The following is a 24,071-nucleotide window of genomic DNA, read 5'->3' as shown; positions in this document are numbered from 1 at the left end:
ATCGACTACCGCCAACTCAACAAAGTCACAATCAAGAATCGATAGCCCCTACCGAGAATAGACGACTTGTTCGACCAATTGAGAGGGTCGACTTGTTTCTCGAAGATTAATCTAAGACTCGGATACCACCAATTGTGAATCAGAGTTTGTGACATATCTAAGACAGCGTTCCGCACCCGTTATGGACACTACGAGTTCATAGTCATGCCGTTCAGTCTAACCAATGCTCTCGCCGTTTTCATGTGTCCGATGAACAAGATTCTCACATCGTACCGGGAACAAATTGTTGTAGTGTTCATCAATGGCATCCTTGTATACTTGTCAACCAAAAAGAACACAAAGACCACTTGAGAATTGTCCTACAAATACTCCGAGACAATCATTTGTATGCAAAAGTTAGCAAGTGCAAATTCTGGATGAAAGAAGTTATATTCCTAAGACACGTAGTGTCCGAGAACGTAATCATAGTAGATGACAGTAAGGTAGAAGCGGTCACGGATTGGAAAAAAAAAAAAAAAACCCTCAACGGTGTTTGAAATAAGAAGCTTCTTGGGAGTAGCTGGTTACTATAGAAGATTCATTCAAAATTTCTCCATCATTGGGTAAACCATTGACTCGACTAACCCAAAAAGGAGTTAAGTTCGAATAGAACGAGGTATGTGAGAAAGCATTCCAAGAACTTGAGAAAAGATTAACCAGTGCCATTGTATTAATCATTTCCGAATAAGACGCAGGGTATACAGTGTACTACGACACATCCAAAGACAAATTGGGAGCTGTACGCATGCAAGATGGAAAGGTCATCGCTTACAGATTCCGACAATTGAGACCGCATGAAAAGAATTATCTAACTCACGATTTGGAGCGAACAGCAGTAGTGTTCGTCCTAAGATCTTGACGACATTATCTATACGAAGAGCAGTTCAAGGAAAGGCAAACGAGATCGCTGATGCACTGAGTCACAAAAAAAAATTGAGGACAAGTAACTAGTTTAGCTACCAGAGAATGGGAGATGATGGAAAACCATCAGCGGATTCAAGCTGCAGCCAACCACAGAAGATATCAACTATCAACTGAAAAAAAAAAAAAAAAAAGCCGGATAGACAATCCATGTTGATAAAAACCTTCGCCTCCAGGAAAGAATTTTTGTACTAGACATTAGAACCTTTCGGAAAGCAGTACTTAAGGAGTTACATCCTTTCAATTTCACCGTCCACCAAAGGAGCACCAAGACATACCAAGATCTCCGCTGACAATATTGGTGGGGTAGAACAAAGGACATAGCCAAATGCGTTCTGACATGTCTCACATACCAACAAGTAAAAGTAGAATATATCAGAAACCGATGGGACCCTATAACCTACCCATACTCGAATGGAAATGGAAACTCTCAGCTGACTCTACATTTGAGAAATCATACGATTACACGGTGTATCGTATATATGAGATCATGATTCATGATTCACGTTGACCTTTTCAGAAAAGCATGCAGAAGCATTGAAAATCGATCTTCACCTCCGCATTGTCTTCCATCCGCAAACAGACGAACAATCCTAAAAGACGATCCAGATCTTAAAAGACATACTTTGTGCCAGTATATTGGACTTTAAAAGAAGTTGAGAACGACATTTGCCTCTAGTCAAGATTTCTTACATCAATAACTATCAATCCAGTACAGAGATAACACCATGCAAAGCTTGTAGAAGCGACCTTGTCAATCACTGATTCGATTGGACTAAATTGAGAGAAGCAAGCCTATTAGGACCAGAGAGTCAACAGAAAAGGTCAAAATCATTCGCCAGTAACTTCTAGTTGTGCAGAATTGGCAAAGGACATATGCCAATAAAAAGACCAGACTGCTGACCTTTCGAAAAGAAAATGTTGAACTCAACGAAGACGTCACTCTCGAGAAAACATCCCGTAGAGATCCATGATTATAGTGAGAAGTACATCCAACGCAAAACCATTCAAGCCGTCCGAATCTTTTGGCAACATCGAGGAATTGAGGAATTAACTTGGGAACGAGCAGAAACTTTGCACGCCAACTACCTTCGTCTGTTTCCACCAGAACTTACACCCTAATTTCGAGGACGAAATTATTCTAAGGGGGGTAGGTTGTAACGACCCGAATTTTTGACCCAATTTTTTTTTCCTAAATATAATATTATTAGAATTATTTTCCTTAATGCAATTCTTTTTTTTCAATACAATTATGCATGCAATATATACATACATTTTTTTTAAAAATTTTCCTACACACAAATTACGTGCATGCACAAATACAATCTCCTTCCTTCTCTCCGTCTCCTACTCAGTCTATACTTCCTCTCTAACCAAAATTCTATCAAACCAATCTTTCACTCCCCTTCAAACTCTCCCTAAACTATATCTCTCTCTCCTCCCGCATTCCACCACCTCCATACTTATCCTTGCACCCCGCCCCTCCCCCCACCTTATAAATACCACCTCCTACCGTCACCATACCCGTGCACCACTACCTCGACACCATGATCGCCTCACCTCCTCCGTCTCGACCCTCTTCGGTAGCCACCTCCCCACACGACCATAACCGCCGCACCCCGCACTACCTCCCTCGGTTGCCATCGTCACCACCTGCCGAGAACACCACCACCAACCGTAGCCCTCCTTACACTGACCCGCCACCGTAGGCCACCACCTCACCACTGAAATCTCCATTTTTCCATAGCCACCACCTTCCCGTATCACCTCTTTCAGCCTGTACCCGCCACCGACGGACTACCACCGGACACCGCTTTGAGTTTTTGGAACCCGTTTCTCGCTTTTCGACCGGACCCAAGGTAGAAAAATCTCTCCTCTACATCTCCCTAAGTATATTATGTGTTAATGTATTGAATCGAAGTGTTTCGAGGGGAAGAAATCGATAGGGGACGATCGCCACGACCGAAACCCAGTTTTCCGTTTTGCATCTGTTCCTGGACGTTGGAAATTTGAGATTTTAAGATATAATTACAGTTTCCCCCCTTGACTATTTTAGTATAGTGTTTCGGTCCAAATTAGAAAACACAAGTTATGTTTAAATAATGATGATTAAGCCCCTAGGTTTACTAAAATAGTAAAATCTATGTTCTAGTCAACAACGCGTTTTAATTTTACAACTTAAATGTTATATTGGTATAAAAAATTATTATCATTATAATGTGAAGTATTATTTTACTTTTACCGATCATACAAACATTTTTTAATGGTTTTACTTTTATTCATGTAATTCTCTAAAATGCCTTTAATTCATAAAAAAATAAGCCTAGAGTTACTAGTAATTGTACAAAATTATTTTTCTTTATTAATAAAGATTTCTGTTAATAATATTTGCTTTTTGACCATACAAGATTAAGGGCAACGGCCCGTTCATAATAAGTTGCGTAATTACATTGTTTATTAATTATTTTAATTATTATTGATTTGTTGTATGTTGCATCGATACTTGATTTGAGTGCTAGGTTGGACCCTAGAGACATGGGGTGGTATGCGAATAGAATTCACTTAGACGGTGCTAAGTAATGGATGAATTGAAAAGTTTTATTTCTAGATTGCCTGCAGGCGTGATGTTGAGATTTGTGATGAGATTGAAACTGGCGTGTGTCCAGTGATGAACTGATAAACTGGCGTGTGTCCAGTGATGAATTGATAAACTGGCGTGTGTCCAGAACTGGCGTGTGTCCAGTGATGAATTGATAAACTGGCGTGTGTCCAGTGATGATGGTGAAGTGGTATATAAGATAGGCGAACCCTAGTTGTGATTCAGGCATGATAAGCTTTCCCCTTGTTGTAGTTATTGGGATGCATACTCGGTACATAACTTAGGTGTATCTGCGACAGCAAAGGAAAGTGACCTCATGGGACCGAGCATGGCTAGCGGTTGAGGGAGGAAAGATCTCGCGGAGAGATCTTAGATTTCACATTAGGTTATGGATAGTAATGAACTGGCTTATGTGGAGAATATTTGTTTGGCTTCTTCGATTCAATATTATCTTGTTACCTGCTAACTGTAAAGTAAGAGAGGTGGTTGGGTTGGATTACTCTACTGGGTGATTTATCACTCACGGATACGTCTGTATCCTGGCAAATCGTTTGCTTCGGCAATCAATTTGCCAGAAGGCGCAGGATTCAATGGAGAGGATTCAAAGATGTTGCAGTTCAACACGGAAAGAATATCAGGAACGAAGATCGAGTATGTTTCGGATTGTATCAACCCTAGAGTCAGCTCTGAAATTAATGTATTTTGAATCAGTAAATTTATCTTGTTACTGTAATAGCTAAACTTTATTTTAGAAAATTATATTTATTTAGCAAATTTTTTTAAGAAACTATTTTATTTTGCTCTCGAAAAGTCGGAGCGTTACAGTGTTTGAGTCGGGCAAAATTGTTGTGTCCAAGGGTGGTGTGTTTGTTGGCAAAGGCTATGTAACCGAGGGGATGTTTATGCTTAATATTAATAACACAGTTGTTTCTGCTTATATGCTTGATTCTTTTTCTTTATGGCATACTCGTTTAGGACATATCAGTACAAGGAAAATGGATTGCATGATAAAATCTGAACTAATTCCTAAATCTGATAATGATATGGTTGATAAATGCAAGATTTGTTTGGAATCAAAGATAACCAGATTGCCATTTCCTAAAATTGAGCGGACTTCTTCATTACTTGAATTGATTCATAGTGATGTATGTGATTTTCATAGCACTCCAACTAGAGGCGGAAAACTTTATATAGCAACATTCATAGATGATTATTCAAAATTTTGCTATATCTATTTGCTTCATTCCAAAGATGAAGTACTTGATAAATTTGTTGCATATAAGGCTGAAGTTGAAAATCAATGTGGTTTGAAGATAAAACGTCTTAGGTCTGACAGGGGTGGTGAATATCACTTCCCTGATTATTGTGAATCAGTAGGGATAATTCATGAAGTAACTGCACCTTATACACCACAACAAAATGGAGTGGCCGAAAGGAAGAATAGAACTTTATGTGAGATGGTAGTTGTTATGCTAAGCAATGCAGGATTAAGTAAAGGTTTGTGGGGCGAAGCCATACTTACCGCTGCTTATATCCTGAATAGAGTACCTCTCAAAAAGTCTAACATTACTCCATATGAACTCTGGTCAAAAAGGAAACCAAACTTGAGTTATTTTAAGACTTGGGGGTGTAGGGCGATTGTGAGATTGCCTAGACCTAAAAGGAAGAAACTGGGTCCAAAAGGAATCGAGTGTGTATTCCTTGGATATGCTTTGCACAGTAAAGCATATAGGTTTCTAGTGGCAGAGCCTAATGATGTTGTGTCCATCAACACCATCATTGAATCTCGAGATGCAGTGTTCTATGAAAATAGATTTGACAGAATTCCAAGGTTAAAATCTAGTAAAGATTTGGAATCTAATAAAGATTCGGAAGAGTTTCCTTTGATGTCCGAAGAGGACAACGAGCCTTTAGAGGTTCCAGTTGAAGGAAATGAACCTGAGGAACAAGTTGAATTGAGAAGGAGCAAACGAGTTCGGACAGAGAAAACGTTTGGTCCTGATTTCATAGTTTATCTAGTTCAAGGCACTAGAGAGACTTCATGTGCTCACAATGTATTTTCACTTCATGTTGAAAATGATCCTTTGACATTTGAGGAAGCAATGAAATCGCAAGACGTTGCTTTCTGGAAAGAGGCTATCCAAGATGAGATGGACTCTATCATGGGTTATAATACATGGGTTCTGGCGGATTTACCACCTGATTCTAAGCCAATTGCTTGTAAATGGATTTTCAAGAAGAAAATGAAAATTGATGGAACTATTGATAAGTTCAAGGCCAGACTTGTAGCCAAAGGTTTTACCCAGAAAGAAGGTAATGATTACTTTGATACCTATGCCCCGGTTGCTAGAATCTCAACAATTAGAGTTTTAATTGCTCTAGCTTCTATATACAAGTTTGAGATACACCAAATGGATGTCAAGACTGCATTCCTTAATGGTGAATTAGATGAGGAAATCTATATGAAGCAACCAGAGGGGTTTGTTGTGCAAGGTTATGAGCACAAAGTTTGCAAGCTTATAAAGTCTCTTTACGGACTTAAGCAAGCACCTAAGCAATGGCATGAGAAGTTTGACAAAGTGGTTGTGTCAAATGGTTTTACAATACACCAATCTGACAAGTGCGTGTATAGTAAATTTAATGGCAAACGAGGAGTCATTATCTGTTTGTACGTAGACGATATGCTTATTTTTGGTACAGACCAAGAGAGCATTCAGAGTACAAAAGATTTTCTTTCTGCTAACTTTAGTATGAAAGATATGGGTGTTGCTGATGTAATATTGGGTATAAGAATTAAAAGAAGTGGTGGTCACTTGATTCTATCCCAGGAACATTACATTGAAAAGATTTTAAAGAAGTTTAACCACTTTGAAAGCAAACCGGTGTCTACTCCGTATGACTCTCAATCGCCATTAGATCTTAATGAGGGGAGAGCGGTGTCACAACTAAAGTATTCTAGAGTGATTGGCAGCTTGATGTATGCCATGACAAGTACAAGACCGAACATTGCATATGCGGTGGGGAGACTTAGTAGGTAAACTAATAATCCTGGGCATGTGCATTGGCATGCAGTATATAGAGTACTGCGGTACCTCAAAGGGACTATAGATTATGGAATAGTCTATAGTGGATATCCTTCGGTTCTAGAAGGATACACTGATGCTAGTTGGATTACTGAGCGGAATGATCACTCGTCAACGAGTGGTTGGGTGTTTACACTTGATGGAGGGTCAATCTCCTGAGGATCAAAGAAGCAAACGTTGATAACAGACTCGACCATGGCAGCCGAGTTTGTAGCATTAGCTTCTGGTAGTAAGGAGGCAGAATGGCTGAGAAATCTGGAAATTCCAGTGTGGCCTAAGCCTATGCCATCTGTATCGCTGCATTGTGATAGTCAAGCTACGTTGTCGCGAGCGTATAACCAAGTGTATAATGGAAAGTCCAGGCATATTGGACTAAGGCATAGCTATGTGAGACAATTGATTGTTGATGGGGTGATAACCAATGATTTTGTTAAGTCAAGTCAAAACTTGGCGGATCCTTTTACGAAAGGCCTTGCAAGGGATTTGGTGTTGAAAACATCAAAGGGAATGGGACTTTTGCCTAATTAGCTGAATCACTCCTGGTGGAAACTCAACTCAACCGGTTGATACTCTCAATCTCTTGAGTTCAATGAGAAACTACACCATATGTCGTGATTGGAAACACTTTAAAGCTATTTTACACATTCCAAGGTAAAGTGTTTTGTACCTATAATGTGAATACAAAGGAGGTTGAACTACTTAGTTCTTAATAGATTGTTTTGTGCTAATGTTATAGGAGCACGAATAGCGATCTACCTATATGAATGTGGAGGTGGTGTCGCTTCCTATAGGTCATAGGGGCTAGACCTTAGAGCGTTCATGAAATCAAGATAAAAGACCCAAGGCCAGTTCACGGGTCAACTGATTGGGATATCTGCATTATTTGGAGGATTATGTGTAAGACACGTCCGGTTGGTCGACAGAGGACAACTAGTTCAAAGACACGTCTACTATGCTGCCCTGACCAGCTTTGATATGTTTTCACTAAGTGAATAGTTGAAGTCGCAAGACACTATTTATGTATGCATAAACCTTGTAATAAGAACCGAGAATATTTCATCTGTATTTCGAAAATGGTGGGGGATTGTTAGAGATTTTCAAAATAAAAGAGTCGTCGTTTTTGGTTTTGTAAAATTCCTTGTTTCCTTAGAATGCTTGTTTTCCTCTTTGTGAGCTTTGTCCCACATTAGTTTGGAGTGGTATATATTAGGAAACATTCCTAATATAAGTAACTAATGATCTAGTGTGGTACAGCCCTTTGGTGCTTCGCACCATACCGGCAGAGCCGGTACACACTCACACACGCACGCGCACGCGCACGCGCACGCGCACGCGTGGGCTGTGTGGCGTGGGCTGTGGTGCATTGTGGCGCTTTAGCGGCGCACTTTGCACTTAGCACGTCAGCGCTAACTTATTGCGAGTTGGCAGTAAGGAGGTGCTGACGTGGATGACACGTGTCACACGGGATGGTTCCGATCGGGTGCGACTCCTGCGTACGGGTGCACTGGTCCGTAGAGTTGCGATCTTAGCCGTCAGCCGTGAATGGGCTCGATCCAACGGATTGGATCAAATCCGATTGGGTGTGAGTGAAACGGCACACCAGTTCGGTGTGACTGATCGATCTAGACCGTAGGATCCGATCCAACGGTCAGATTAGATCGGGTGCATACCCATTCTCAATGGGTGCGTAGTGGCCTATAAATAGACCACTACTTAGCAGAATCCAGTGCTCAGAATATACACACATAATCCGAATTTCTCCCACATCTCTCTCTATATTTTCTAGCATTCAATCTGCGTTCTGTTTTGTTGCAGAAAATAGAACACAGTGGTTCTCGGTTCCTATATTCGTTCAAGCAGATATTCTGTCCGTTTCGTTAGTGCAAACGAAAACGGAAAGAACTTCAAGTTCGGGCTTCGATTTATCTTGAAGGCAGGTTTGCTGTAACCCTTTGCATTCCGGTATTGGTGGGGGCAAATACTGTCTTTAGGAAAGCGACATAGTCGTGACTCGAAGCGTATTTCGGATTTGGTGGAGATTTCGTCAACGTTTCCGTTGTCTTCCAGCGGCCAATTTTTCCAACAGCTATAGCGAAGCTGGCAATGATCGGAAGACAGGAGTGGCATCCTTCAACCACTTCTTCTTTAAGTTTCTTGCGTATTCTACCTTACATTTGTCATAGTCATAACACGCTTGATCCAAGTTGTTGCTCCAAGAAGCGCAGGCTCAATCTTTAGAAGAACTCCTGACAAGGGCACCTCCAAAATTACACCTCTTTGGAAGTGCCTTTGTCAAGAATTACTTCTAAAAATCCAGATTGCGTTTCTTGGAGAAATAGGTTTGATCAAGCTTGTTATGACTGCAACAAATGGAAGGCAGCATACATGGAATACTTACAGGACAAGTGGTTGAAGGGTGCCAGTACGAATGCCGCCTCCTATCTTCCCATCATCATCAGCTTTGTCATCGCCTTTTGGCCTTTTAAGTGAGCACCAATGGATGTACATCTCACCGCGGAAAGTTCCTGTCGGTGCTTGAAATATCTCTATCTCACATTAATGTGGGGATTGCCGTTGGTTATCTTAAATATTTCAATTTCAAAATTCTTTGCAATGATTGTCAAGTTATGAACTAAAGGAGACAATAGTGTTCATAAACATCAATTTGGTAAATTGATGGATGCTTGCAGTAATGGCCAAATTGATCGAATGCTAGCTGCAAGAGCATAATGCAGTGCGATCAAGGTTCTTCTTTATGGTTCCACATTTTGAGGGCATTGTGGGAGTCTTTTGCATTCTGAATTCTGAGTTTTGGATCTAAAATTGTCGTAGAATAATGTATTTTGAATACGGTGTAGTGCTTGAGCGTTATGTACAAAACAAAAATTCTAACATAGTAGTATTTGGGAACATAATGCAAAAATAGATTAGATTATGAGTTGTTATTTGACCATGTTGTCCTTGTCGGTATTCATTAATAAGATGTGGTATGAGTGTTTACTTCTTGTATAAATTACCCCTTTAAGCCATAAATAGTTCTTAAAATTATTGCTCTCACTGTTCCAGACGGTGAAGAAAGTCCATACGAGACGATGAAGTCTTCACCATATTAACCATCTTTTTGGGTTTTTTCATCTTCTTAGATGAAATTCTTTTTAGATAATACTAAGTCAGTCTCATGCAAGTTTTTAACGAGTTGATACATATCGAGTGAATAGACTACTTATTTTTTTCTCGGCGGAAGGTACTAGTGTAAGTTGTCGTTAGTGGAGTTTAAACCCAATCAATTGCTGGACTAGATAACTTTGCTTTATCTTGTTGGGATTTCTGCGAGTATCAAGCTTACCACACTCAGAAAGGGTACCCTACATGTGGTGGTGGGTTTTAGTCTACATAAGGAGTGTTTTTAATTATTCAACAACGGTCAAGCCCGCTATTGGACTGTGAAATCGGTCCCTTAATCGAGACGCGCATAAGTAGACTCGAACCCCTGAGATATCAAGATAAAAGAAGAAAGGAGTAGTGTATTGTTAAAGCGGCCTGGCATTGTACCGTATTAGTATTAGCAATGCATATCATATGCCTTTTATTAAACAGAGAGATCATTATCAGCACGTCTTCCTGATCGATTATTATTAGCACGTCCTCCTGATCGATTATTATGAGCACGCCCTCCTGATGGGTTATTATCAGCACGTCCTCCTGATCGGTTGGTCCCCGGCCAGTCATCCTCACAAGTAAAGTAAAAGCAAGCGGCCAAGATCAGGGCACGCAAAATTGGTCCCAATGCTCGAAGGGCCCAACTGTCGTTGAAGGTGCTGATATACACTGCTTGGCATGTTTCGCAATCGTAACATAGCTTTCTTTTGTCGCTATCCCAGCGGACACAGTTAACGTCGTCTGCATACTGACCGGTCTTGGGTACCACCCACGTCTGATTCTTCTCCTCATAGCCGCAGTATGGTGGCGGCATACAACAACCCCCCTGCCGGAGAAAGAAAAAACAGCAAACTGATTAGTATATGAATGCCAAGTCGGTCTAGAACTAGTCACCAAATCTACATGTAGGTATTACACTAACAAAACATACATCAGGCGTACGTGGAGTTGGAAATTTTACTTCCTAGGATGAAAGACTCAAAAGTTTCATCCAAAATCATACACGAAATGATTGCCATTTACAAAGCCCAGACCAATTTTCATAATTTGGAAAAGAAACATGGTAAAAATGTTAGGACCGGAGAGACACCGTGCACACAAACCCATATAGTGATTTCAGAGAAAAACTCTCTTTGAATATATATTCACACAAAGATGAAAATATTCTCGGGAACTATACATCTGTTCCTCTCCGGAAAGCCATCGACTGGCCCCGAAGCTCGCCTCACCCTCTCCCTCACATTATGTCACACACACCTCCTAGGGTTTACAAGAAACATAGATATATGGGGACTCCAATGATAAATAAGCTCAACACGCATCACTAAGGGTATTACACAAAATAACTCACTACTATGGATGGCCCCCAACCAAAAATCATTTGATATATCATTGAAGATGTCTTTTCATTGTGTACTTAATACAAATTTATCATTTATTCGTTGATCCCCAATCAACTACGGTATGGGTTTTTAACAATCTACAAAGTAAACGTGTTTCTCTTTATTTTTCACAACTTGTAGAATGCGTTGAGTAATGTTAAAATTTTGATGGTCAAACGCATAAATTAAGTTTCTGTTTTTTGAACGGCGATTTTTTTATTTATTTATTAATTTTTGAAATAGTTACAAAGACTAACGGAAACAAGGAAAATGACACTGTATTTCCAAACAAAGCTAAGAACAATCTTGTGTCCAAATGGATAAATTACGTTTCAATCATAACTATACCACAATTTCTTTTTAAAACATTGAGTGGGATGATGTTATCCCATCTGACCATATAACCCTCATGATCACATGATAGATAATTTTAATTATGGCATTCGGGCTATTCCATCCCATTAAATTGTACTCCATTTTCAGCATATCAAAATGGAGTCTGTATTGTAGTTGCATGCGTATTAGAAGATATATAAAATGATGCTAATTAAGAGGTACTAACAAATTAAGCTACCTGAACTTATGCCATGATTAATTGTGGGGCTAATGACTAGGAGAGCCAAAAGGGTGGTCAAAGGAAAATACTTTAGAGTCCGATTCTAGACACATATTTATCGGTATGTAGTCGTCTAATGTGTACTCGTCTCAAGTTCATTGTGTGTGACCTACGTGCGCCGAATGTGTCTGATTAATACATATATGTCTGCATCGAACATCTGTATCTGTAGCACGGCTCAAAATCAAATCCTTGCTCATGAAAAAAAATTAGAGTTGCACGTCTGCATCTTTTATAATTAACGTACTTTCACTTTCTCGTTGAACACACATTGCACTGATATGGAAACTTGATTTTTTTTTTTTTAAAGGGCAATTGATATGGAATTAAAAGAAGGGATGGAAAGAACCTGAACAAAATCCCTCTTTCCAAGCTTGTCACAAATTTTCCTTTCAATAAGACAGTTTTTATAGGTATTCCAACCACTGTCCTTCAACAGAAACTTATGTGCCCAGGGTGAATAGGTCTCGAGACGATAGACGTCTTGAATCCTCTTCGTATCTTCAGCAAAGGTCCCGCCGATATCGATACTCACGTTGATCACCATGAGGGAAAGGGTAGTAACAATAAGCAATGCCATGCAAGTTATTTGGACGGCTTTCATCTTAAGTAGAACCCCGATTGATCCCATGAGGAAAATAAGGAGGAGGAAGACGTCAAACCACAAACCCCATTCCAGACGCGGATTTTCGCATTTGGGATCAGCATCACGGCATCACCCCTTCGTAAGAGCAACAGATTGCTTACGACGAAGTATCCCGTAATGAGGATTGGAACGGTACTCGCGATAACGACGAGTATGAAAGCACATCGACCAGGAGGAGTTTCTGTTCCCATCATGCAATGGCAAAAGGGAAAATGAGAAGTACTAGTCAGATCGGCAGGTACAACAGAGAGATCGATGAAGGTAATTACGGGTGGTCCGGGTGGAAGCTAGGATAGGTTTTACAGAGGTTTCAAGAAAATATGCCTAATTAAGGGTGTCCTAAATTATCGTCAGCCAACCACTGGTTTACAATTCAAGTTTGACCCTTGTCTTTTTTCTCAACAATGTGCTCCCTCCGTCCCAAACAAATTATCTGATTCACAAAACGAAAACTTAGAAACTTGAAATGTTTTTTTTTAAATTTAACAATTAAAAGAACTCATTGATATTTAATAACTACTGATAAAAAGTTGCCGGTCAAAAAAACCTAGTGGCAAAAAGTTTGAATTTTTTATGACAATTGTATTATTTTGACTTTACTGTTTTGCGGACCAGCCAATCTTTTCAGGAAGGAAGTATATAGTATCTCTTGGTTTTTGTCATCTTAAACAAAAATAGCATCTTTAGCTCTTGGTCTTCATACAGGCAATGATTATGATGCTCCCAAGCGGTTTGGAAGCATGATGCTTCCATTTGTTCCCAATCGTTAGATTGTATGAGTAGATCTCAACCATTACTCGTCAAAAGATCTCAGTAGTAAGTGTAGCCATATAACATTGTACGTGTTGGTGTTGCCTTGGTAAATAGTATGTAAATCTTATTTTTAAGGTAAGTAATATTGTGATTTTTTGGCGAAAAAATAGTAAAACCATCTCATTTTTAGCAAATTCACCTTTTTGTGTGTGGTTTTGATCGAACTGCCATGATTTGCATATTTGTCAATCTAAGTTCATATTCAATGGAAGCATCATGCTCTCATACCCACTTGGGAGCATGGCATAACTTTTCCGACATTTTTATGGCAAGTAATATCGCGATTTTTGGCAAAAAAATAGTAAAATCATCTTGTTTTTTGCAAATCCACCTTACTTTTTTTGGGTGATTTTGATGGAATGGCCGTGATTTACATAATTTTCAATCTAAGTCCATATTCAATGGGAACATCATGTGCTCCCATACCACTTGGGACCATGTCTAGAAATTTCCTAAATATCAAGCTCGGCAATTTCCTAGAAATACAATACAAAAATAACGCTATCTCTCTCTCTCTCCCTCTCTTTCAACCCTAGCCACCACAACTCCTCGATCTTCTCCCTTCCCCTCACCCCCGTGGATTCCATACCCGTGTGCGGCAGCGGGAGGGGGAGGCCATGGTAATACTGACTCATTTTCTTTGGTTTTTTTTCCCTTCTGTCTCTCCATATCAACGACTTGTCGTCTAATCTGTGAGAGTTTTGTTTCTCGTTCAATGAGAGTCATTAGTTATGTCTTCGGACGAATTTTGTCTACAGATCGGATTCTCTCAATCGAGGTTGTTTCACAACGACATTTGTGCTTTAACGTTCTATCCCTACACGATGTCTTTGGTGAGGCAACCCGTGACGGCTTGATAGATCTTTAGTTCTTGAGAGTTCATTGGTGCGTTCATACTTGGGTGGAGTGCATCTGATCGTTTGGATATTTGATGTCTTTTGTCCTTAACTTTGCACTTTTTCTCTTTTGATCGAGACTCCTAATTAGATGTTAGACAATTTAAAAGTGTCGCCATTGCGTTAATCCATGTCTAGGTTAGGATGAAAAACATCGATTGCCTTGTGATTTACTTGTTTTGTAGTATTTGTTAGACGATTAGTTTGGCTTTGTCCAACTTTTTTTGTAATGAACTCTGTTTTGTAAGTGCCGCTGGGCGTTAATCAATACAATCTTCTCACTTTTGACAAAAAAAAAAAAATCAAGCTTGACAATTACTTCGAAGGAGAAGAAAGAATTACATTTTACATGTATTCCGAAAAACAACAAACTGCCTCAAAAAAATTATGTAGTCCCTCATAAAAAATCGAATACTACTCTAACTTAAAGAGATTAAATTCTACACGGAGGGGCATGTGTAGAATTGGTTGTGCAGACAGCCAATGGAAAGATGCCACGTCATCAAATGCTCAACCAAACTTAAAACAACTTTTAATTCCTCGCTCATCTTCTTCTTATTTGGGACCCTGTAAAACAGATACTCGATAGAAAAATAAGATCTTTGCATCGGTTTAAATGAATTTAAATTTGGAGTGCTTAATTTTCTAACCATATTTTTTAATATATAAACAGTCTAAAAAAATTAAGTTCAATTTTTAATCTGTTTGAACCGGAGCGAAAATTTTATTTTTCTGATCATTTTATTCTAAAGGGTCATAATTAATTTTTGTCTCTAGAGCTTTCATAATCAAGTATCTGCTTTACAGGAGCCAAATAAAGAATGAGTGCTGTTATCCGTACCGACGGATTTCCCACCGAAATCGTACCGATGGCCTCGCCGGGCCGTCTCCGGCCACCGGACGGCCGATCCGAACCGTCCAATAATTCTATAAAAAAAAACCGAGGGGCCTTACGCGAGAAACAATAGCATCCGATGTGTGTAAGGTGTTGGATCAAGCACTCTTTTTATATATACACGAAAAAAAGAGTGCTTGATCCAACACCTTACACACATCGGATGCCGTTGTTTCTCGCGTAAGGCCCCTCGGTTTTTTTTTTATAGAATTATTGGACGGTTTGGATTGGCCGTCCGGTGGCCGGAGACGGCCAGGCGAGGCCGTCGGTACGATTTCGGTGGGAAATCCGTCGGTACCTATATCTTTTCCGATAAAGAATAGATACTTAAAGAGAAGATGAGCGAGGAATTAAATGTCGTTTTAAGTTTGGACGAGCATTAGGTGACGTGGCAATTTTCCATTGGCTGTCCACACATCCAATTCTACACGGCCGCTCCGTGTAGAATTTAATCCCATAAGCTATTGATCTAGAGAGATGCAATTTATAGTAATGTTATATAAACTTAGAGCATCCACAGTGGACTAATCAAAATTGGATAATCAAAAGTTGCCAAATCACATTTTAATTATTCTTTTAGGAAAATTCTAACACCACACCCATTTACACACCCAATCAATGTGTGGGCTCCACCCTTGTTGTGAGTGTGGGTGTGTGATTGGGTGTGTAAATGGGTGTGGTAGTAGAGTGATTGATCCATTTAAGGGGTTGTTAAGGTTAGTAATATAGATGTCTACAGTGACATAATTGAACATTGAATAATCAAAATTTGCCACATCACATTTTCAACCTATAAAATCTAAAATTTGTCACCATATAATTTTTTTTTTTAAAATAGTTTTCAAACTAATAAAAACATGATATTCAAAATAGAAAATATTTTTTTGAAAACTTGCAACACTTTTTCAAAAAAGTTTTTGAAAAAAGTCAGTTTTTTTTTAAAATAACAGTTTTTGAAAAATGGTTTAACTGTTTTTGAAAAAAAAAACTTCTTTTAAAAATATTTTTCTTAGAAACATTGTTGAGAGAGAGAGAGAGAGAGAGAGAGAGAAGGTTTTGGTTATTGGCAAAAAGTTGCTAGTTTTGATTATCCAATGGCCAAAATTTGATGAGTTACCAAGAGATTGTTAAGTTTGATTATGCCACTGTGAACACTTTTTTTTTGAGGAAACATTGCTAACTTTAACAATTTTATAATTTTGGTTATTCCATTGTGGATGCTCGTAGAAGGCAATTTCATAAGTTGCAATTTTGAATAGTTGTGGAAAATTTCATAATGGCACCTAAACTTTTATCCAAATATCCCATAAACACCTGAACTTAGTTTATTTCAATTAAACGCACATAATTACAAAACTCTCTAATTTATACACCTACAGGTATATTTTGTCCATTTTGTCAAAAACTGTGCTGACGTGGGCATCTTTATCCCTTCTCTGGGAAAAATTATTGGTTGCTCTTGGAGTACTGCTACTTGGTGCCCACAACTCGGTGCTCCAGAAACTTTTTTCCACTACATATTTTAATAAGCTTCACCACCAAACGTATAGCTCACACACAAATATATGTGGAAAAAAGCCCCTGAAGCATGATTGGCTTAATTTGGCGGTGCTCCTTGAGTGCTCAATTGAGCTATTCATCCTTGGACAAAATCAACAAAGGCACTATAGCTATTTTTGTAATCAATTTGTTGGAAAAACAGACGTACGTTGTCACTTGTCATTACCTCAACATTGTAACAAACAAATTTTGAGTTTGCGAAAAGAACGTTATACCAAGTGGTTTACAACATTTTTAGGTTCTAATTTTGGCTTCTACTATTTTCTCTCAGACTCGTTCTCATCATCCAATCAAACAACCTAACTAAAGCATTATATATATCTCTAAATTGAAGTGTAGAAGCACCCAAGGCTCGTCCTTTGTTTCTTGAGATAGGATGGAACCGGTAATTAAGCCACACAGCACTTCCCTATATATTCTATCTTTATTTGTCTCAGTCTTCATCACCACCCGGTTCTCGCATGAAATGGCTACCGGGTCTAAAGAACGCGATCCGTTCTATCGGGTACAAGGTTCTGTATCTGGTATCGTTTACGTTTCTCCTGCCCTTGGTGACCTTGATTGGAGAGAAAACGGGGCATGTGATCTTAACATGGGTTGCTCTGTTTGCATGGATTGCTCTTGCGTCCAGGGTAGTCTTGGAGCTGATATTCCTTGTAACTAACCATTTGTTCCTATTAGCTCTCAATGCCTACCTAGGAGTACCCGTGCAGAGAAACGCAGTGGATGGAGAGAATGGGGATATTTCTGTCAAAGACTGCACGAGGAAGGACAAAACCCGAAAAATTCCATGCACATGATAGAAATTAAGGACGTACCATTGGGCGCGACAATCTATGGACCGACAAATCATTCGCTCTCGTACTCGCTCTTACTCATACTTTCTATCTCTCTCTCTCTCTCTCTCTCTCTGTCTCACACATTTATGATTTCAGGTGAGTGAGTTTCGTTTTTCTCTCAATGTTGTAATAACATCATTCTATACGGGTCTAACTTTTTTTGCTGCATTTGAAGGCTGCTTTGGTCTTACTTTGATTGTGGTGGTTTAAGCTTTTGTCGTAACTGTTTGGGTTGTGTATCTGTTACCCTCACTAGGGCATGTCCTAGGGAGCTTTGATTAATTCTGCTGTATTCTGGTTGGAACCTTTCCAGCTGGCCATTTGCGTCTGGGTTTGGAGAGCCATATGATTGTCGATTGGCCGGTTTGGTGTCAACGTTGTTGGGATGCTTCTTCGTCATTGTGATGCCGGCTGTCTTTCTCCAAATCCGTTTAATCTTTATAACATTTCCTATGTTTCAAAGGTTAACAAATCTTTTTCTTCTGTTCAAAAAAATGATAACATCATTCTACTGCATTTCAGGGGCGACGGATGCCGGTTGTTTTTTAGGGGCATGTGTTTATGATTGTGTGTGTCCATTACAAGAAAAATGACTTTCGGTGACAAAACGATTCCATCGCTAAAGAATCAGATTTCGTCACCTAAAGTATTAGCGGGCAAAACATGCATTTCGTCACAGTTTTTTTTTGTAACTTTGTATAGTGTGATTATATAGAGTTCAATTTTCTCTGATTTCGTGCTTGAGTGACCCATGGACATAACAGGCAAGCCATCCACGCAAAAATTAGAGAATTCACAAGGAATTACCTTTTTGCAGCCTAATCATTCCAAGAATTGAACTATGGTCAATTCTATAGAGAGTAAACCCACTAACCAACTGGACTAACTATTGGGCTACCTTTATGATCATGAATTTTCGTCCCGAGTTCATTACTGGAAAAAAAAAATTATCGTAGCAAAAATGAAATCAGCTACGCAGCACCCTCTTTTTGGCAAAAAAAACTGATCTAGAACCCCAGAGAGCCAGGAAAACGGAAAACCAACATTTCCAATAAAAAAATTGGTCGTAGCACAGATAGAATCAGCTATGTAGCATCCTCTTTTTGGCCAAAAAAAACTGATCTATCAGATTCCCTAATTACAACAACATTCATAGATAGTTATGAAGAAAAACGCCATTCATAAATACTGAATCATCGATGGCGCAACCTAAGTATGAGAAACTCTTGCTTATGATTATAATCAACGGAATGAACCCATAGATGAATGACATCTATGATACGCACATGAACAAAGAGGGCAAGATGAAGAGCTATAAATAACGGAAAGATGGGGAAACATATCTATAAAGCAAGTTCAAAACGGGAACAGATGAATCAAAAACCAAAGCCCACCATAGCGCTTTTTTTGTCATATTATGTACAATTGTAGAAGTATAATGAACTTAAATTTAATGTGCGCCATCTATCAAATGAAGTACTACCAGTTCGCTTCATCTGATGAACCATCACTGTTGGTGTCAAATGTCAAGAAAAGATCTCGCAGTTAGCGTCCTGCTGCAGAATTCTCTGCACCGTGTTTTGGACTTGGCCTTCGCCTTTCAAGTGAGAACAACTGCAGCATCAGGTCCTGGGGTGACACCATGTGGCACTTCCAGCCCCTCCACCTAGGCCTCACCTGGAAACAAAGTGAAATAGCATTAGCCTAAGCATCGTCAATTGGCACAATTCAATAACAACAAAACCTTCCTTATCCCAATCATTATCAGGGTCTTCTACCATTGGGATTTTTGTGATAGGCTTCATTACCATCATTGTAGTTGTCACGACTACAAGGATCATTACAATCATCACAATTCAAAATATCACAAGAATCACCACCACCATCTTCATAAGCATCCTTATCATAACCGGAGTCATCGTTTGTATCATCAATGAGGAAGCCAGGGATTTAATGACGTATCCTAAGCTGCGTAATCTCCATCAGATAGTGACGATTCCCTCTCTTTATTTTCGACAATCATCTGAAAAGTTATGTCGAATGATTAGCTACGCACAAAAACACACCAAAAGTACTTGAAACTGAACAGAGATGATTTTTCATACCTTAACTCCATAAATCTCACACCGATTGCCTACATCAAATGGATGCATCACAAACATTGACTGCTGTTTTCGTGTCGTTTAGTGTCAGGGCTAGGGCTCTTCGTTCTCTAAAAGCATTAACCTAAACGAATCACATGGAACAGATTAAGTACTCACGCGATAACTACAAACTCAAAAGATGCATGGAGACTACTGACAATAATGATAATTGTCCTTGTTACGAAAACTGTGTTTGCCAGTTCTTACCACCCAGTTCTTTAGGAGAGATTTGCTTATTTTTTCACTATCATGTGAACCTCCCATGAGAGCGATGGTCTTCATGGCCTCGTCTTCTCGCATGAAACGCATAAGGTCTTCCAGATGGATGAACCTGCCAGCCAAAAAATCATTCAAGATACTTCATGGAACACGTTCTGCACTACGACAGAACCACATCAAAACATATCAGATGATCAGCATCTCCAATAAATGATGACTTCGCTGTGAAATCTGTATTGAAATTGCAAACTGAGAGAGAGTAGAATCTCTGAAAGCAACATATTACGTATCCATGAAGTATGAGTTAATGGACTATGCTCTTCCATTTGAGTTCAACCAAAGGAAAAAATGAACCAGCAATTTTCCGGAAAAAATTGTAGCGTGGATGTCACGATTAACTGTTCTGTTTTCAATCTTGCGAGGTAGCAAAAATTCTAGAAAAACAGCTATGCAGCGCCTGTATGAAAGTCAGTCCCCTCCCATTAAGGATTTCAAGGGCTGGAAAGGTTTTGTGCATTGTAGTGTAACTCAATGACTGAAAGCAGATGAACGAACAACAGAAAAGATAATGGTAGCAGGCATAAAAGGCATACTTGGTCCCCCTCCTGGCAACATTCTGGAAGATCTTCCTTGCTGCAACTTTCGCTTCGAATTCACTCCTAATCTGAGTGGCAGACTCATCACCATTGGTTAAATCCAATATCTGCTCATCCAGAGTAGACAGCACCCCATGCCGAACTATTTTCACCAGCCTCTTCATGTTCCAAGCAGATACATTCTGAGGATTCATCTTATGCAAATGGTCAATTGGTATCGTCTTTTCGAATAGGCTCTCGAAAACTTCTTGCTCAACGTCCTCTGCAGTTTCTTGAACGTACTCCCCACCACCTTCCCGCTCTTCGCAAACGCTGTGGCCCTCAGATCCGGAGGCATCATTGCTCCTGCATTTTGAAGCTTCTGGACCTCTGCCATAGTCCTCTCCTCGTCTTCCCTGATTGTTTGTATCTCAATCAGGGGCGGACCAGAGAGCATTTCTATCACGTATTGATTGAATAACGACTCCTGGATTCGATCAAAGAACGTGCTCACGTGGAAAGAAGACGCAAGGACCTTAACCATCAAGGTTTTCACCAGCCACACCAAAGCTCCCACAAGCAAACACCACAAGAACTTGTTCACCAATTTAAGAAACCTGTTGTTGGTCTCTGCCTCAACCCTTTTGTCAAACAGGTATTGCCATGCGATCAGAACCAAGCCAAACCAGATGCAGTTCTGCACCGGCTTCCTCACTCCGTACACGAAATACAAAACCCTCTTGCGCTCAAGGAAATTGCGCTCGATGAAGACAATGATTCTGATCCCCCAACCAGAAACCAATCTTCCACGGATCAGAACAAGTATCAAGACCTCCCATTTCCACCATTGGAGGCCTCTCTCTTCCTTCTCCCTCCAAGCCGGTATCGCAAGGATAGTGATCAGAGCTGCCACAATCAGAACAAGACTGACCCATTGGAGTATAGTGAGCACATTGACGGTGGACTTGGTTAAATCCTCCGGGAGATCTTTGTCGAATAACGGGTCGTCGTCTTCGTCTCCCTCCGATGGTTTTCCCAACATGGCCAAACCCAAAACCTATTCTATGCATCCTTGGACTAAATTTGCCGTAATTAATTCCCAATCATACCAAGCCAGATGATAGCCTTTAAGCATGGTAATTTTATTGGGTGCTTCTCTACTTGACTTCCCCGTGTTAATTTCGACACACCAATTGAATAATAAGCTGGCCACTTGATGTATTTGATCAACTTTCTCCATCGAAAATGCTAGCCAATTAATCTTTGCGGCAACTCTTCGTAAAGACCTTCCAATTTACACGTTTTTGCACCATCGGTCTCCAAGGCCTAAGGCCTAGAACACCCGAGGCGATTACTTGAGCATGCCCTTCACGTGCCTTACTTGGAGAGCATGTCAGGTGAGGTCTATAAAAGGGAAGCAATGATGTCTGCCATTCCACCCTTGCCTAAAACCTATCCGCTTCTACTTAAGACTAACTTGACCGTCATAGGGTGACTTGTTGCATGTGAGATGGAGTTGTTAGGAGGGGGCCAAGAGCCAAGCCGCACCACTGATCCCTAAAACCGAACCCCCACACTGTTTAGTCTTTTATTTTGAGACTCTAGTCGTAGCCTAACTGGCTCAAAAGTTCTGCTGCAGGATGGTGGTGGGAAGTATTTGGTGTAGTAAAGTTGAGCGGTTGTTGGGTATCGCTCTTGTAGAGACCCGTCCCTAATTTTAATATATTTTATTTAATAATGCGGTTAGGAGTAAGTATTAATAATTTTGTGAGCCATGGGTATTTGATTTATGCATATAGGTGCACATACACGTGTAAGCGTACTCGATTGATTGTGTTCAAGTTCGTGGGCCGTGGACCGTGTGTGTAAGCTTCTTTAAAGTTGGTTATGTAATTAATTGGTGGTAATAGGGTCCTTAGTGTAATGGTTATGCAACTTGTGCGAGATGGCACAATAGCGAGATATTTGGAAGGGCCCTAGTGTAATTTTTGCACTTAAGTAATTTTTGCACTTAAAAAAGCAAAAAAATCAGAGAACCCCGTTCTCATTATTTTCCGGCAGCCACTTTTCTTTCTTTCCTGCGCCTCTTTCTCTCTCTACAACTCCACTCAAACCTTCTTTGCTCAACTCAAAAATTGAAGGTCAAGACTTGCAAATCTTGCGAAAAGGCAAGAGGAAAAGTTGATCTACGGACAAAGGGCTACACGCATTGAGCCTAACAAAATCTCGATCGGCCAACTTTGGAGTTCCTAACTTTTTCGAAATTTGACTCTTTTGAGGTAGGATACATGACTAACCCTCTTGATATGTTTATTTTTAGATTATGTGAAAAATTGTGTTAGGATTTTAAGATCTCATATAAAAGAGTATTGGGTTCTTGTTGATACTTGTTAAATTCTTGAAATTTATGTGTTATTGAAGTGTAGAGTTATTTGGTGTTGGAAATATACGAAGTTTATTTGAGACTTTGTATCCATGCTACGTGTTTAACATCTAGAGAAAAAGGAAAATATTTACTTGAGCATTTAAGTTTAATTTGAGATGCAAAAATTATGACTCTTGCACCTTGCGATTTATTTTTATGACTTGTGAAGGTTATTTGTGTTAATGAAAGAGTTTATGTGTGTTTCAAGTTTATTGGACGCTTAGTGCTTGGACACTCGGTAGGGAATTATGCAGATGATATTTGGATATGAATTATCCCGTTTGGTGAGATAGGTTGAGATGATTGTGCTCGGATTATGTTAGTCTAGATCTAGGTAGCGCACCTAGGAAAAGCAAGCTGGGCTTGGCGAACTCCTTGGTGAAAGACCAAAAATTGTTGGAGTGGTACACCGTACCCAATTACCCCGGTTCATGGGGTGGTACTTGAAGTGCAATTTTGTTCACCCTCCTTAAAAGAGGGTGAACATTACCCTCCCTCTTATTGGTTGAAATGGTGTGGATCTCACGACAAAATGATGTCATGCTTACCATGCAATACACTTTTCGGTAAGCATGACATCACTTTGTGGTGGGATCCATATTATTTCAACCAATAGAAAGGAAGGTAATGTTTACCCTCTTAAGTGGAGGGTGAACAAAACTCAACTCTGGTACTTGTACCCGTCTACCCTTGTTTTGTGAGGTTGATACTAGTACCCGTCTACCCTTGGTTTGTGAGTGGTATTTATACCCATCTACCCTTGGGTTGTGAGGGTGTTGCTTGTATCCGATTACCCTTGGTTAGATATTAGAGTTAGCGTATGACTATGAATTGAACTTAGGATTGTTAGGCTAGGTTGATTAGGCGGGGAACGTATGAGGTCATTAATATGGTGAATTTATTGACACTTGAGAATTATGTGTGGATTTTTAACTTGTGCTTGTTTCACAGCATTTATGTTAAACTTGAACATATTATTTGGTTTAGTCTTGTTTCGTACGGGCTCCAACTCATGTTTAAATCATTTCAGGTGACAATGAAGCGTCGAGTACTTAGTAAAGTGTAGCTACACGGAGTCTCTTTTGCGTTGTTATTTTGTTAGCATATGTCATGAAACGTGTAAGGCCATAAGACCGTATTTGATACAATGTCTTTTGTAGTTTGATTGTGGAACCGAAAACTTATATTACTATTTTGAAATTGTAAAATTAGGAGTTATGTATTCATCTTTTGGGAAGCTTATCTTATGACTTGTAGAAG

At 39.6% G+C, this 24,071-nt stretch overlaps 2 protein-coding genes across 2 annotated transcripts; both read right to left on the bottom strand.

The window, feature by feature from the left end:
* Positions 1-10,121: 10,121 nt before the first annotated feature.
* On the bottom strand, positions 10,122-12,710 carry LOC131325586 (tetraspanin-12-like). Its single transcript, XM_058357912.1, has 2 exons — positions 12,149-12,710; positions 10,122-10,627 (listed from the first exon to the last, which is right to left on the bottom strand). The coding sequence occupies exons 1-2, from the start codon at positions 12,428-12,430 to the stop codon at positions 10,232-10,234; spliced, it is 678 nt and encodes a 225-aa protein (XP_058213895.1). The 5' UTR covers positions 12,431-12,710; the 3' UTR covers positions 10,122-10,231.
* Positions 12,711-18,767: 6,057 nt separating this feature from the next.
* Positions 18,768-21,428, bottom strand: LOC131325584 (mechanosensitive ion channel protein 8-like). Its single transcript, XM_058357910.1, has 5 exons — positions 20,690-21,428; positions 20,405-20,654; positions 19,800-19,923; positions 19,554-19,674; positions 18,768-19,471 (listed from the first exon to the last, which is right to left on the bottom strand). The coding sequence occupies exons 1-4, from the start codon at positions 21,426-21,428 to the stop codon at positions 19,588-19,590; spliced, it is 1,200 nt and encodes a 399-aa protein (XP_058213893.1). The 3' UTR covers positions 18,768-19,471; positions 19,554-19,587.
* Positions 21,429-24,071: the final 2,643 nt, after the last annotated feature.

The sequence above is a fragment of the Rhododendron vialii genome, chromosome 5a (assembly GCF_030253575.1).
Source record: "Rhododendron vialii isolate Sample 1 chromosome 5a, ASM3025357v1".
Classification (NCBI taxonomy): Eukaryota; Viridiplantae; Streptophyta; class Magnoliopsida; order Ericales; family Ericaceae; genus Rhododendron; species Rhododendron vialii.
Note: the sequence above shows the minus strand (reverse complement) of the source record. Positions and strands in the feature narration are given on the sequence as shown.